At 31.8% G+C, this 16,237-nt stretch overlaps 1 protein-coding gene across 1 annotated transcript in view; it reads left to right on the top strand.

The window, feature by feature from the left end:
• LOC127719738 (uncharacterized) overlaps positions 1 to 16,237 on the top strand; it is a 306,242-nt gene that overhangs the window by 173,834 nt on the left and 116,171 nt on the right. Inside the window, exons 23-26 of the mRNA XM_052225973.1 lie at positions 13,128 to 13,263; positions 13,690 to 13,715; positions 14,657 to 14,792; positions 16,000 to 16,235. Coding sequence (XP_052081933.1) covers positions 13,128 to 13,263; positions 13,690 to 13,715; positions 14,657 to 14,792; positions 16,000 to 16,235 — 534 coding nt within the window. The remainder of the gene's footprint in view (positions 1 to 13,127; positions 13,264 to 13,689; positions 13,716 to 14,656; positions 14,793 to 15,999; positions 16,236 to 16,237) is intronic.

Raw genomic sequence — 16,237 nt, 5'->3', positions numbered from 1 at the left:
CTGGTTTCAACGTTTTAATAGGTACCAAATTCACTCTTATCCGAAACAATAACGTAACATATGACCATTAATATTGAAGGGCTATACTTGCATTGAGCCGTGTTTAGGCCCTAAAACAGAAAATAAAGAGATGTGCATGGGACAAAATCGCACACAATACATAGAAAAAATACAAATTATCAATGAACAGGGCTTTTATTCCTGTTCTTCATCTTGAAAGTAGCTGGAGGGTCTTCAACGAGGAAAAGAACCATTCATACCCTGAAAAGAACAGCCACACACTTGGCTATGTGAATTACAATGTTTTGCTTTATCCTACACCACGGATTTTTTCTCCAGAAGACCTCAGGTACCCAGCTTCCCTTTGCACCTAGTGCGGACAAAAGTATTGCCGTAGATTTTTTTTTATTAACTTTTCGGTAATGGTGTGGTAGGGTGGGTAGCTGAGGTCTACTTGAGAAAAAATCCAGAGTGATGTTCGGCTTAGTCTTTTTTTATAATGTAATAAGCTGGCAAATTATGAAAGCTAATGTCTTAATTGATAGGCATAGAAATAAAAAGAAAACGTATGAAAACCAATAACAATCTACCGGAGACAAAACAACGTTGGTTTAGGCAACTAGTATGATGGTCTGGATACGGGGTTCTTCATTTCTGTATTCTTTGATATTCTATTCCATTTTTCTCTATTCTTTAATCAGTGTTTCAGGCCATTTTTCTCTATTCTTTATCATGTTTATTTCTTTATATTTTTTGCCAATTATTCTATTCTTTTTATATTTTAACACCTCATTATTCTATTTTTTTTTTATTTCTTGGTCCATTGTCTGTATTATTTATATTTTTGCCCACTATTCTCTATTCCGTAAACCCCCATCCACACCCAGGCTCTAGTTAAGGTCACCATATAGCTTTCAAAAATAAGCAAAACTAATACCGAGTAGGCTCCGAATGGCAAAATGATTGAATGCTAATCCCGGTTTGAATTGTGAAATTGCGGAAATTTGTTTTTCAATCAATTGATCAAGCAAAACACATTATCGTCCTGCATGTTCGTATAATGGACCTCGGTTATGAATTCTAATCATCTGAGATCAACCTTTCTAAATTTAAAAGTAAAGATCACGCACCCTTATTGTTCAGATTGATAAAGTCTTTTGCATCCGTCGACATTATCTTCGATTAAAGATCTGATAACTACAGTGACTGTGCATGTATACTATAACGACCGGGGTAGATTTCTTATAAGTTTTTAAAAGTAGTAACCTCCCTTGTTAATGTGATGTTGTAATCAATCTATTTATTTGTACCATCTATATATAATATTATATTGTACAATTTAAAATTATGATTCGTTTAATATTTAAATATAATAATTTATTTTTTATTAAAGATATAAACAAGGTAATTTGAAAGGCTTTGATTCATTTATCACCGTAGTTCAATTCATAAGTCAGGCGGTCTATTTTGTCTACATTAAGTTGAAAGAACACCGGGGTGTTTACATTGACATTATTTACTATCAATGACTGTGAAACAAGAAAGGAAAACATTGTACATTATAAAACGAGAAATAATTAAAATTGAATACAAAGTTCTTGTTTAGTGAAATCAAAAACGAGAAACGGAAACACTTTTGATTTTCATTTTGGTTTTAGAGAAATCAAAAACAAAAAATGAAAACACTTTCGTTTTCCGTTATGGTTTTAGAGAAATCAAAAACGAAAAATGAAAACACTTTCGTTTTTCGTTTTGGTTTTTGGGAAATCAAAAACGAAAAATGAAAACACTTTTGTTTTTCGTTTTGGTTTTTGAGAAATCAAAAACGAAAAATGAAAACACTCTCGTTTTTTGTTTTTTGTTTTTGATATTTCAAAATGAAAAACGAATGGACGCAAATATACACGGACCTGGTTGGTTACCCGAAGATAATATGGCAACCTTGCAGATAGATAGATAGATATATATGAAAATGTAAAGATGCACCGTGGGATACACTGGTGCTTTAAATTTAGAAAACACCGTGGGATACACAAGTGTAGTCTGTATTATCCAAAAACCTAAAATTTCATAGTTAACATTAAGATTCTATGCAGCGAATTCTGCCATTTACTGGGAATCTATTTATGATGCTCAAAGTTCAAATAAAAGTCACTTTTCTCAACAGCAAACAAGTTAACATCATCAGTCACATCTGTATTACCACTATCACCGACAAAAACCTGAAAAATAAATACAAAAGAGCAGTATCTCGTACAAAAAAAGGAGTGGGAGGGCGGGTTTTCAATTTTACCGCTAACGAAATTTAAACAGCTTGCTTGCTGCGATGAAATTCTGTAAAGGACTAAATTACGTCACAGAATATAACGTCACTCATGTTAGGTAAATCTAAAACATGAAACACAATCCGTCAGTGGCCCCAGCGATAACTGAATTTAACTCTATTTACTTAAATTTCATTATCTCAGATGGTGCCATTAAAACAAAATACACATATGGTTTGGCGACATCTGATCACAGCTTTTATTCATAATATAGATTCATATGATATATATATATATATAGATAGATAGATGTATATGTATATGTAGATAGATATATGGTTGGTTACCCGAAGATAATATGGCAACCTTGCAGATAGATAGATAGATAGATATGAAAATGTAAAGATGCACCGTGGGATACACTGGTGCTTTAAATTTAGAAAACACCGTGGGATACACAAGTGTAGTCTGTATTATCCAAAAACCTAAAATTTCATAGTTAACATTAAGATTCTATGCAGCGAATTCTGCCACATTGACGGAGGAAAACAGAGACTCTGTCAACCGCCATAAAAAGGGCGGTTCGCTGCAAAGCTGTGAACCAGATAACTATAGATAGATAGATAGATAGATAGATAGATAGATATTTTATTTAAAGTACAACTTGGTACATATAAATGTTAAATAATCAATATGATGTTTTGTGAACAACTGTTCAAAAACATATTTACCTACACATAAAAATACTAACCAAAACTACACCAAACCATAAGATAGTTGATTGTATTTGTATATCATAAAATATAGTATATTATAGTATATCATCAAATAAATATTCAAGATGTTTAACAATTCATTTCATAAGCATGTTGGTTAAGGGTGACAAGTGAGAACCATCAAGTTGAAAAATTTCTGATCTGATCGAAAATCTTGATATTTTAAGTAGCAACCCTGACAGCTAATTATAAAGGCAATAATATAGTTGTATATTCTAGATCTATAGCAACACAAGTCCATGCTTTGCAATAACCTGGTCAAATTTGAGACCATACGACTTAAGAATTGATGAACCGCATAATCCATCTGATCATGTTCTTCATCTCATTGTGCAAAACTCCCACTCTAGAACTACCTGTGTCATTACTTGCTACATGTTTTATTAAGAAATATGGTGGATCCTCATAGTTTCATTGTTCTGAGTTAACTTTTAACATGCTTGACAATCATGCCACCACAAAGATTCATTTCAGCGCCTAGACCTAGGTCAACCCCATCTGGAGGATGTCGGTCTGCTACAAAAACATACTTACTATTGAGGATTCTACTATCCAAACATTATAGCTATATAGGATATCCTACAATTCTTGTATGGCAATACGCTACATGGAAATATATGTTACATATGTAATACCAATACAATTTAAAGCATAATTAATCGAGAAAAATAATAATTCTTCTGTAACCCCTGTCTTAAGTTGTCAGCATTGGATCTCCGACCCTTTAATAATCCTCAAAAACAATTGAAAAGACAGCTTCAAACAAACTGAATTCATACCAAGTTGAACCAACACAAGATAAGGAAATATTTGCTAGACTTCAGCATGACTCTGGTTAAGGTAAATGTAAATCATTGTCCTTAGGCCTGGAGTGTTTAATACCTCCTTAAAAACTGTCAAACCTCAAATTTTTTTTACACATCTGTTAAATTTTCCTAAAAAATATCCAAATCTAGTAAATTAATAATGTCACAATTTTATTGAGAGAGATACAAAATGTACAAGTAAGCAATACCTCAACCATTCATAGAGAGAGAAAGGAAATGTATTCATTAAAACAATTAGAGATCTGAACTCATGAAAAAAAAATAAAAATCTATATGTACTAGGTGCTATGGAACTTACAATTAAACGGTTACTAAAGGTCTGACGTAACAGTAATAAATTCCTGTGGGGTTATAGCAGGATAAACATCTGCAGTTGGGACCAAGCATCTGAAGCGATCCACCTAAAAACCAGAAATGGCTTCGGCCATAAGAAAAATTTGTCCCAGATCAGTGATAATGAATGTCATACTAAACTCCGAAATATATGAACTAAAATAAAAACTTATACAAGGCTAACAAAGGCCAGAGGCTCCAGACTTGGAACAGGCACTAAAATGCAGAGGGGTTAAATTAAACAACGTCAAGCTTTTTAAAATCTCAACCCAATGAAGAAGAAACAAACACACAGCAATACGCACAGTAAAAATAACACAGAAGTCTGAGTCCAATAACAGAATAGGTAACGAAACAAACAAAACAAAAAATGAAAATGACAATACATGTATTACATAAACAACAAAGGACTACAAACAGTTACTGACATGCCAGCTCCAGACCTTATTTTAACTGTTCGAAAGATTATGTCTTCATTATATGAAATATCTAGCACCATCCCTCCATTGGGGGTTTAGTATCATACCATCATAAAATATATTAGAGGAACATAACCCGTATCATACCAGCAACTGGTTTAAGAATAAATGAGTTTATGTCCGATGCAAAGACTGTGCAAGTGAATCAATATTAAAGCCAAAAATGCCAATTTTTTTTTAATTTTTTTTTTTTTGCAGGCAACAGTTTTCCTTCTTCATACATGTCATAAGTTTGCTTTAATGTTTTGTTAGCTTTTGAGGTATAACTGACATTTTGTGCTTTGTAAAGAATATTACCATAAAAGATTGGATGGGAAATACCTGAATGTGTAAGATGTCTATGTTGAAGTGAATTTCTTATAATGTAATAAACTGCCCATAAAACAAGACAAGAATAACTGGATCAACTCAGGCAAATGCAATTTTAAAAGAATGACTATGAGGACCTGTATACAAGAGTCTAAATCCATGTGAGAAGAAATAAACATTTAGTATAACAGCAGCAACCACTTTCTGTCTCGTCTTAGGTTTGAACTAGGTTGCCAGAATGAAAACTTATTTCCATTTGAGGTCTAGGTGACCTGAAACTTGGATTATCATAAGAAGGCCTGGATTATGCAAAGTAAACATGGTAAATGCTCCTGTTAGGACAACCGACAAGTTATAATAGGATGACCTGCATCACACAAAAATAAAACAAAAAAACAAACAAGCTGCTTAACAACATCTAGGTACCCACGTAATTAAAAGCATAACATTTCAAGTTAGTCCCAGTGTTCATGTTAACTGAAGTTCAACCTGTACTATAATTTTCATTAATAAATTTCAACTATAATTTGGAATCAACTGTAGCCTAGGAACCAGTAGGGCCAATGGTTTTATGTAAATGAAATTGCTCGTCATAATGCTTCCAGCCTAAATTAACAAAGCTTGGCACCTAAACGTACAGCGTTCGATACTCATATGCTTGAGCAACTCCTAGAATCTTCCAGGATGAAGATTACAATAAATTCTAGTATACATGTATATATAAATTAAAGCTGTTGTCGACACCTAAATACTAAAGATTTTTAACTGGTTTGGAGCAGACTGCAAGACAAGCTGTAAATAATTACTTAATTTGTACTAGTTTGCTAATATTACATGTACATAGATATAGGAAGATGTAGTATGAGTGCCAATGAGACAACTCTCCATCCAAATAACAATTTATAAAAGTAAACCATTATGGGTCAAGGTACGGCCTTCAACGCGGAGCCTTGGCTCACACCGAACAACAAACTATATAGGGCCCCAAAATTACTAGTGTAAAACCATTCAAACCATACATACATGTATATATCCTCGCTTACTGCGTCTGACACAATTTACACAAAACTCTCTAATAGTCTCATTTTAAAAGTTGTTTACAAGATAAAACCATTTTGGCCCCTATTTTCCCTTAAATATATAAAAAAAATAAAAATAAAAAATATTAAAAATTTCCCATACACCTGAGACTGGTTGATAGGGTTTGGGCAAACAGAAATATTTCAGTCTGTCCTAAAATATTGATCAATAAGTATTCACTTCTATAAATTTGTCCTTTATATTTGTGGTACTTTATTGCAATATCTGTATTCATGCAGTACATGCATATCTGATTTGGAATATTCAGATTATTATCAAGATAAATAATATTATATTAGTCAATAGTGTTCTGCATTACAAATCATATGTTACAAATCATATGATAATATACAAAACAACATTCAAACGTTTCACATATAATATATTTATATATATATAATTATAATAATAATATATGATTGTAACCTTATAATTAAGAATTGTTTCTTATTTCTAACGAATGATGCAGCATCCCATATAAAAATAACACATTCAGCAATATTTTGTGGATTTAAGTTTAGAAACTGAGAAATAATCATTACACAAATCTACATCTAAACCATAAGATTGGAAAAAAGTTGCCTTATATCTTTATACATATGTTTGTTATTTGTTAGAATCACATGTACACGTAGGGGTTTGACTTAAAAGTAATATACTGTTTTTGTAAATCTGACGATTACCTGGTAAATTATCAAATGGAACATACTGATGCAGAGCTCTGGGGGTTTGCAGAAATGACGTCTGATGATGATCCCATGTACAAATGTATGTGACCTAAAGGAGTTGAGTTAGTGGCGTGATGAGTCGTGAATCCAGTCCAGTCTGGTGACCCATCTGTAAAAACTGTGCACGTCATTGTCTGATTGTTGTCTATGTCTCTGGTCCAATTGTTACAACCCTTGTGGTGTTCTGTAGCCAAGCAAGGTCGCACTTTTCGCTTTCTAACTGATCTTCCCAACATGTGCTACAACTCAGAACAGAAAGTAAATATTAGTTCCACCATGCTACATAGCATTGACATAACAAAATCAAATGACTGTACAAAGAAACAATAACAATAAAAATATTATGTATACTCATAGTTGTGTCTTATGATAGTTACAATAATTTAAAAAAAAAATAATTTAAAATTAGTATATATTATTTATTAATTCTTAAATCCACAGTCAGTTGATAGTGACATAGTGTAATATTTGTATATAATTATGTTATTACAATAATTCAAGCTGTGGCCTGTTGATGACATTATGTCTAAATTTGTGATTTATCTGAACTACTCATACCATATCGACCTAGTCTAGGCTAGAGAGTAGTAGCAACTATACATGTCACTGTGATGACTGATGTTGACAGACTCGACACTGACAGTTTTCAGTAACAAGTATGTAGGTACACGCAAAATTTATAGCAGGATATATACATATAATGATATATGTATGCTAAACTCCACCAGCAAGCTAACATTTAGACATGACGATTTTTGGCTACTGCTTGTAACTCCGTGCAGGGTCTCTGTGCAAGATTTCCAAGACTTTTGTTTATTTGTATCGAAAGTTGAACTTCCGGTTACGAACCTGAGTCCTTTCGCTCCAAAGGGTACCCTTGTACGTTCATATCCTTTCATGGAATATTTGCTGTATATCAATATGTGCTATGAAAGATCTAGGTACACATTCCCGATGTATACCCTTTTAAGGAAAATTTAATTATAATTCGGGAGTTCATCAGATAACGCCTGTCCCATAACACATAAACACTATTGACACGTTACTAACTTGAATGGTCTGTTAATGCAAGGATTTGTATACAAATCCTTGGTTAATGTTACAGCGCAAATACAATTGTTAAGCTAAACCATAGGCACTAGACGATCTGTCAATACTCAATTTCAATAGTAATAAGATATGGAAAAAAAGTAATATTAAAGAAAAACAATTAAACTCGTCGTCATATATATATACGAGTACCTATCGGTATCAGGCACCCTATACATGCATCTAATTTGATGTAGAATACAATGACGAAATCATTATTATAATCTGCAAATCTTAGGACAATGTTGCATCTAATTACTCATATTTGTAAAAATTAAATATTTTTTTAAAAATGAAAACGAATAATGGGACCAATCTCTTTCAGTCTTCGCATGTGCTCTCCACGTGGCGATGAAATTCCTGATGGAATGGTTAAAAAATGACGATCGATAAAATGAATTCTTTCTAAGATTACTTCTAATAAACATTAGAAGCATGAGGCAGGTTATAACCATACAATACTAACACTACTTTACCATTACAAGATACTACTTTTCCTTTTTTTTCAATTTTACCGCTAACGAAATTTAAACAGCTTGCTTGCTGCGATGAAATTCTGTAAAGGACTAAATTACGTCACAGAATATAACGTCACTCATGTTAGGTAAATCTAAAACATGAAACACAATCCGTCAGTGGCCCCAGCGATAACTGAATTTAACTCTATTTACTTAAATTCCATTGATGTAAAGCAATTGCAAGTCTAGTAATACTAGCATCATGTGATTAATATTTTGTAATATAATTACAATCAAATACTTATAGTATGTATACGGAGTCTTCAGAATAAGATTTTTTGCTATCGGAATTCGGATTGATGTTGGAATACGTGGATGTTAGGTGTCACTTTTATACAAAACTATATTTGGGTATATGGAATGATGGAAACGGCAGGGTTAATCTGACCTCAATTTCATCGTTCATTGCTCAATGTTAGTTGTTTCTGGTTTGGTACTTTTCTCATTTGCTATCTTTAATATATCAACTGTATTTCGTACATGGAATTGTGATAAGTAAACATGGCTGCCTTATAGGGTTCATCTGATCTTGACCTCATTTTCATTTTTCTTTAGTCAATGTTTGATTTCCCTGGTTAATAGAAATAAGAAGCTGCGGTATTTGTGACAATGAGACAACTCTCCATGTAAGTCACAATTTGTAAAAAGTAAATAACTATAGATCAAAGTACGACCTTCAACACCGAGCCTTGTCTCACACCGAACAGCATGCTATAAAAGGTCCAAAATGACTAATGGAAAACCATTCAAATAAGAAAACCAACGGTCTAATCTATATAAAAAACGAGAAACGAGAAACACTTATGAAACACACCAGCAAACGACAACCACTGAACAACTGGTTCTTAACTTAGAGCAGGTAAAAAACAAATTCAGCAGGTTTAAACGTTTAATCAGGCGACAAACTTCACCCTAACCTAATACTGCAGTGTAACATGACAAAATAGAAAGACACACTATAAAATATCAATTGAAAAACCTTAACTCGATCAAACATACATATTTACAAAAACAAGTAAACATACACTGAACCAATAAATTTGATCTATGACACAATGTAATTACAATATCCTAAAAACGGGGAGGTAAAACAATTTCCAAAAGACAGCTATAAATTGGGACAAAACGGCATTAAATAAAATAACGTACACAGGTTAATTTAATATAATAATTTTGTTATTAGGAGTACGGTATTATTGTTTTCAAAATTAACAGATTTGTGGTTTATTTTACGAAAACAGAAGTGAAAATTATCGTTATACCCAATACTTACAAAAGGTGGTTTCTATTGACAATAGTGAAAGAGAAACAACACAAAATAAGTAAACATTGACTTTGATTTGTTTGATTTTTTATGTTTTAACATCACTTTTAATCACCGCTTTTTAGGCTATATTGCGGCGGCCAGTTTTTATTGATGGAGGAAGCCGGACTTCCAGGAGAAAACCACCGACCTTCGATAGGAAAGCTGACTATCCTAGTCAATTAAGATTGGAGTCCAGGGAACCTGCACAAGCGGGGTTCGAACTCACAACCTCATTGTTGACTGGCTGTGATTACAGTAGTAACTACTTAGACCACTCGGGCACCGATGCACTTGTATACATTGAATAACAACAATGCATTACAAATTGTGTCAAAAGGTCAAATTAACTCGAACATATAGTTTGAGAGAGAGTACTCTCTTAATAAAAAATCTTGATCAGAGAATAAAATCAATTAAAACAGATCCCAGGGATTTAGTGTTTTAAAGCCAAGGATAGTCAAAGAAGATATGACTTGTGCAATGCCAAAATATAAGTTTCGATAGATCTTAGATAGTAAGGATTTGTACAGGACCTTATAATTAATATGTATCATGTTATATATAGATAAAGCAATAATAACAAATAAACGTGGAATGTTTGTTTAAAGGTTCGATGAGTTTACACACATCACAGAGGGATTTTCGCGCTTCTAGTACAATATAACCGTAAAATTTAGGATGTCAAATACCGTTTTTAAAGGGGCACTAGCTGTCAAATTCATGTTCACCGATTTGACTCAAATTCTCATATTAGATTTATAACAATGTAAAATATGTATCTACATTATAAAAAGTCTAAAATAAACAATTTACAGGGCATGGGCATGATAATATGTAGCTGCGTTTTGTGTGTATTTTAGTTTACACGCCATCTAATTAGCTATCGAAGTTACCCCGAAAACAACCAACGGTCACATAACACGATATAAATATAAACATAAATATAAATAGATATATGGACCTCGTGCAAATGGATTTTTCTATGTCTGTTTGATTTCATTTTTAAGGTTAAAAAAATAAATGTATGTTCGATTTTACCTGTATAAGACTGTTTTTTGTGGATCGAATCAGTCAATCAAATGATTTACCTTTGTTTCACTTTCAGTGTTGACATTCTTTTGTTTTTATAGCCTAACACGCATCAATCATACATAATCCATCTCTAGCTAAGGGGTTAAATTGAAGTTCACATGAATACGGATTCCATGAGATCGAATTATTCACTTGCAAGTGAATAATTCATCATCGATGTTTTTTTTAGCTTATTTTGACAAAATTGAACCATACTGGCTGCTAATAGCGACTCGTTATTTCACTATTTCACTTTCATTAATGATTGAACAAAGAAAATTATATTTTAATTTTTCTATGTATCTCGTAGCTAGTGCCACTTTAATACGTTTAATAGGTGCAGCCAAATTTACTAATCAAATCATTGTATCTCTGAAAGAATTTATGACTTAATAATTTACCAGTGATGCATTGATTACATTCCTTAAAATATATGGAAGCACTATACACACTGGCATAACGAACACTTTGTGATATATAAACAACGTAGGATGGAGCCAAAGGAACATCGCCGTCTATAAAAGGAATTTTACAATAGAGATTGAAACATCGTCTCTTTTGTCCTAAATTTTAGAATGATGTTTCCATTTAGAAATTGAAATGTCTAAGTCTAGAAAAGTACAACTACTGCTGTATATGTTAGATATGTTTGATGTATTTAATGTATTGTTTTTGATAAAAGTCGGTAGTATATTTAGAGAACTCAGCATTTTTTAACGAAAAAATATCATCAAGATAACGGTAGGTATCGTTAAAAGTGTAAACAAAATGTAACAATGACGTGTCTTTACTGAGTTATAAATGTGATATTAAAGGGGCGCAATTAGTGCCCATAGGAATACCTAATGCCTATCGATACACTTTATTGCCGAAACGTACATATATGTTGTCCAGGAGAAAATTTAAAGCTTCAATCATAATTTCATATTTCCTATAAGTGCATCTAGCATATTTTTCTTTTTTTGTTATAGAAAAGGCTTTAAACGAGTTACAGCAAATGAATTTGCAATGAGATTTTTCAAAAGAACGTTTAAATTTAAATTTGATATCTTTTTCTTGATAAGATTATGTGGAAGTGAAGTCTAGTGTCGACAGAATTAAGAGGTCCATCAAAAGCACGTACTAAATCTAAAATCTCTAAAGCATTTTTAACACTTCAAAAATAAAAAAATACCATTATTGTCATAAACTTTATTACAAAAATTAATAACAAGTTCTTTTAAAGTAGTAAGGGAGGTAGTTAGAAGCACTGACAGATAAGTGGTAGGGCACTTACTAGATGCGGAGACGAAACGAAATTTAAATGGTTGTATCGGTTATTTAGGTAACCAGTATATAGTCGAGACTTTCAAATGTTCGGAAGGCGTTTTATACTGGGAAGTGGCAGTGATATGATTGTTTACAATTATACTCTCTGTGGAGCGTTACGTTTTAAAAAACTTCTGTGTAGTATATGCGACACTACATTATTGGCTGCTCTCTCTGCCGGTATGAACACAAACCGCTTTTGGAGTACTTGGAATATTATATTGTTTATTCTAGAAATGGGTTTAATATGAACCCTATTATTAATTTCAGAATGTTTTCAACATGAGATATACGAATATCAACTGTATTCATCATTGTATTCCAATAAGATTTTTGTCAGATTTTCCACGTTTACAACAATTTTTACAGTACGCCGACAGAGTGTCTTGTATGACCTGACGACACTTTTTCTAATTTATAACGGATGGACATGTCTGTTTCTTATACACTTTAAGAACAACGTCAACTTTATTGTGTGCATGGAATGAATGATCGTAAGGTCTGTCAGTCATATATCATCTGACCTTGACTTCATTTTCGCTGTTCATTAACTAATGTTAAGTTTTCATAGTTTGAAATGTTTCTTGAATACTATAAACAATAGGTTAACAATAGTTGATATATATAACGATTTTAAGGTATACAAGTCTGTCTGATATGGTTTATCTGACCTTGACAACATTGTCACGGATCCTTAAATATGTTAAGTTTATGTGATACTTGTAGTAAACCTTTATCGTTAAGACTTTGAAAATGAAATTAATCATGGTCATTAAAGCAGGTGAGACATTAAAGCCTGTGTATTCTTGTTAAATTTATTTGGATTTCAGACACTACAGAATTTGTTTTAGATCAAAACATCACAAAATTATCAAAAATATTCAGAAAAAAAATGGAAACTGGGTAGAAAACTTTCCAAATATGAAGAAACAACTCAATGAATAAAAAATTGCTTCAAACATCTACACATTTTTTGTTTGGGTATTTAAACTTTGATCATCATCTTAGTTATGTTAATGGCTAAACCTTTCATTTTCAGAAATACTTTTTCACTGTAACAGCTAAGACTTCAGCAGGGAATGAATGGAAATCGTCTGACGGTGTTACAATAGTTACAGAAAATGATCTTCTATCAGGAGTTTCAATTTTTGATGGAGAACCTTGTAATATGACTAGTAAGTTAATTTCAGCAGATCAACATTATGCCTAACAAAACATGTTCCCGTTGCTAACTTTTTCTTTTCCTTCTATTCATAAAAATACAGCTATAAAATATTTTGATTGAACTTGTTCAATTTTTTTTAGCTTTCCAAATTTCTATATTAATCAGAGATTTATTTAACGTCAACTCTAGTTAAGGAGGAGGTGCCGTCCTGATGAAAATTACAAACACATATATATATATTGGAAACTTATTAAACTTTTTCAAATCGATATAGGGAGGAATCTTGATAATATTCCTAAATAATCAGATATGACATTTATGAAAACAATATAAAACTTTTCAGTTCTATTATATATGTTTTCGTTGAAAAAACATTTGTAAGAAAAGTATGACAATAGAATAACCAAAATATACTGTTTGACATTTTTTATTTCAGATAAAATGTTAGAACATCATATGGAGGTCAGTATAATATAAACTCTCCTCCTCACAATCCAAATTAAGTGTTCTGCATCCTTTACAATGTATATTATCAATCTAGTGTGTTATTATAGTTATGTTTTTTTTATGTCTTTAGACAGCAATGCAAGTGATATTTCGACAATTTTATGAATTAATATGGTTAAAAAGAATCATTGATTTACTTTAAGTGTGATTTTTGAAATACTTGTAAGCTGAGTAAAGCAGGTTGTGGAGACAATTTCTAAAAATCTGACTCTAACATAAAAAATAACACGTATTCAGTTTGATGTTTTACTTGTTACTAACAAAATCTAAGGCAATTTCAACATTTAATTCAAGGTTATCATTGATATAACGCGTCCTTCTGTCTTCTCAAACCACATATATTTATGGAAAACAATTACATCATGTACTCATAAGACCAATAGTGAATTATGCAATTTTAAAGTGTACAACCTATAGTGAATTTCAATGACTGTATTACAGAGTAAACATTTTGCAACTTGTAAAACAAATCCTGTATGTCAGGTTTTGTTTTTGTGTTTTTATAGTAAATAGTTTTATTCTTCCTCAAAAATGTCATTTACGTGAGGGACATATTTTTGCCATTTGTCTTCATTCCCAAATGAACGAAACAAATCACCCTTAACCATTTTACAATTAGAGATTAAATTTCCTTACTTTAACTTCAGTAGATTGATAATTATACGTGCGATAACAAATTTCATGGAGTTCATTGCATTGGTATTGATGAACTACAAATTTAAATGGCCAATGAAATACAAATTTTTCTATAGGCTTATATGCAGACCTTTGGAAAACCACGAAAACAATATCATGGAACAAACTATTTGGTTCCCTTGAATCACGAAAATATGTTGATCCACAATAATTGAAATTACCAATACAACTTAACATTAAAAGTATTTGTATCCCTCTAGGACCACAGATTATATTGTTCAGATGATGTTGACATCCAGATGTCCACAAATTCATTAAAAGCTTACTGGACTATACCAGATACTATGAAGTCTTACACCACTGATGCATACATTGCTATAGAGAAGAGTGTCGGAAGTAAGTGTCATTTTTGACTTTTTATGTTTGAATATAATTTTTTAAAGCATAATAGTTATACTGTCTTTTTTATATCAGTCTAGCAGTTACAATGCACATTGCAATGTCGTAGTTTCGCCCCTTAATTTCAATCGTTAGTATAATGCTTGCATATTTTTTTATCTTTAAATTTTTTACATTTTTAAGAATTTGTTTTTTCAATTTATATAGACCACATACAATGTTTAAAAGGGAAGAAGTGCTTAAAAGCTGTGTTTCCGCAAATGGCGATATTTTGGGCAACTGTATGAGTTGTTATGATTTACTGTAGGCATTATTATAGGAAATTGATGATGTCAAAAAGTTCTTTAATATTTGATATTTGCATCAGAAACAAATATTTTGGTTTTCACTCATTTGTTAACTTTAACTCAATTTTCAGGAAAGATGTGCTGTTTATCAAACACATGCTTTAAAAATTAAAGAAATGCTTTTCATAATTGAGTTTCACTCTGCTAAAAGTTGGAATTGTTTGCATATATGATATCATTATATAAAAGACAGAATATGCAATCAAGCTGACATCTTTGAAAATATGAAATTCTTCGTCCTTGACCTTTGATGTTGATTTGACGAAGATTGCACCGTACGATTATTTTATGATCGGGAAAAACAGATAGTACAAATTTTTAGCTTTCGAACGATATATAATTGAGCCGTGTGTTAGTTTGGTGCATTAAAAATTTAATCCTATGGTTAAAGTCACTCCACTATTATTTTCTTTTCTTTTCTCCATGAAATTTAGTTTGTTGCATTAAACAAGACGATGGAGTTTGTTGCACATCAAATATTTTGTCAAATCGTTATAGAATTTTGTGAAACTTTGAAGTTTGTTGCAGTTAACATTTACAGCACGTTTGGGCTAAATTTGTTTTACATGATAGATATGTAAAACTTCATGAAATATTATCAAACGTGGACAGATATCATAAGTGAGACGCAGGGTTTCACAGAACCCTTTACAAAAGTTTTAATTTTAATGTTGTCAACCCTTAACAACAACTTTCTGCAGCTGCTTCTATTTTATTAAGTTCATTTGGATAAAAAGAATAGTTTGAAAAGAGTTTTAAGAGCCCTCCTTCTTGCTAAAATTAAATAATATTGCTTTAAACGAAATAACAAATATTTTTAGTTCTAATTTTAGATAAAAACAATGTATTTCTTGCAGACTATTGGAGTATTTTCCGTGATTTTCTCAAAATATCAACAGTATTGAAGATGAGCCTTGATGACTTAACTTTAAGCCCTGGTGTAAAGTATCGTGTTGTATTAAAGCTGTGTGCTAAAACCATCTGTTTCTCACATATCAGTACCGATGGTGTCACGGTGATTGCCAATCCTCCCGTTACAGGGGACGTAACTGTGGAACATTTTAATTCCACACAAACAAGTGGGGCTGAGAAGGT

The sequence above is a fragment of the Mytilus californianus genome, unplaced genomic scaffold (genome assembly GCF_021869535.1).
Source record: "Mytilus californianus isolate M0D057914Y unplaced genomic scaffold, xbMytCali1.0.p SCAF_11, whole genome shotgun sequence".
Classification (NCBI taxonomy): Eukaryota; Metazoa; Mollusca; class Bivalvia; order Mytilida; family Mytilidae; genus Mytilus; species Mytilus californianus.
The sequence above is the reverse complement of the archived record's forward strand: the minus strand, read 5'-3'. Positions and strand labels throughout refer to the sequence as shown.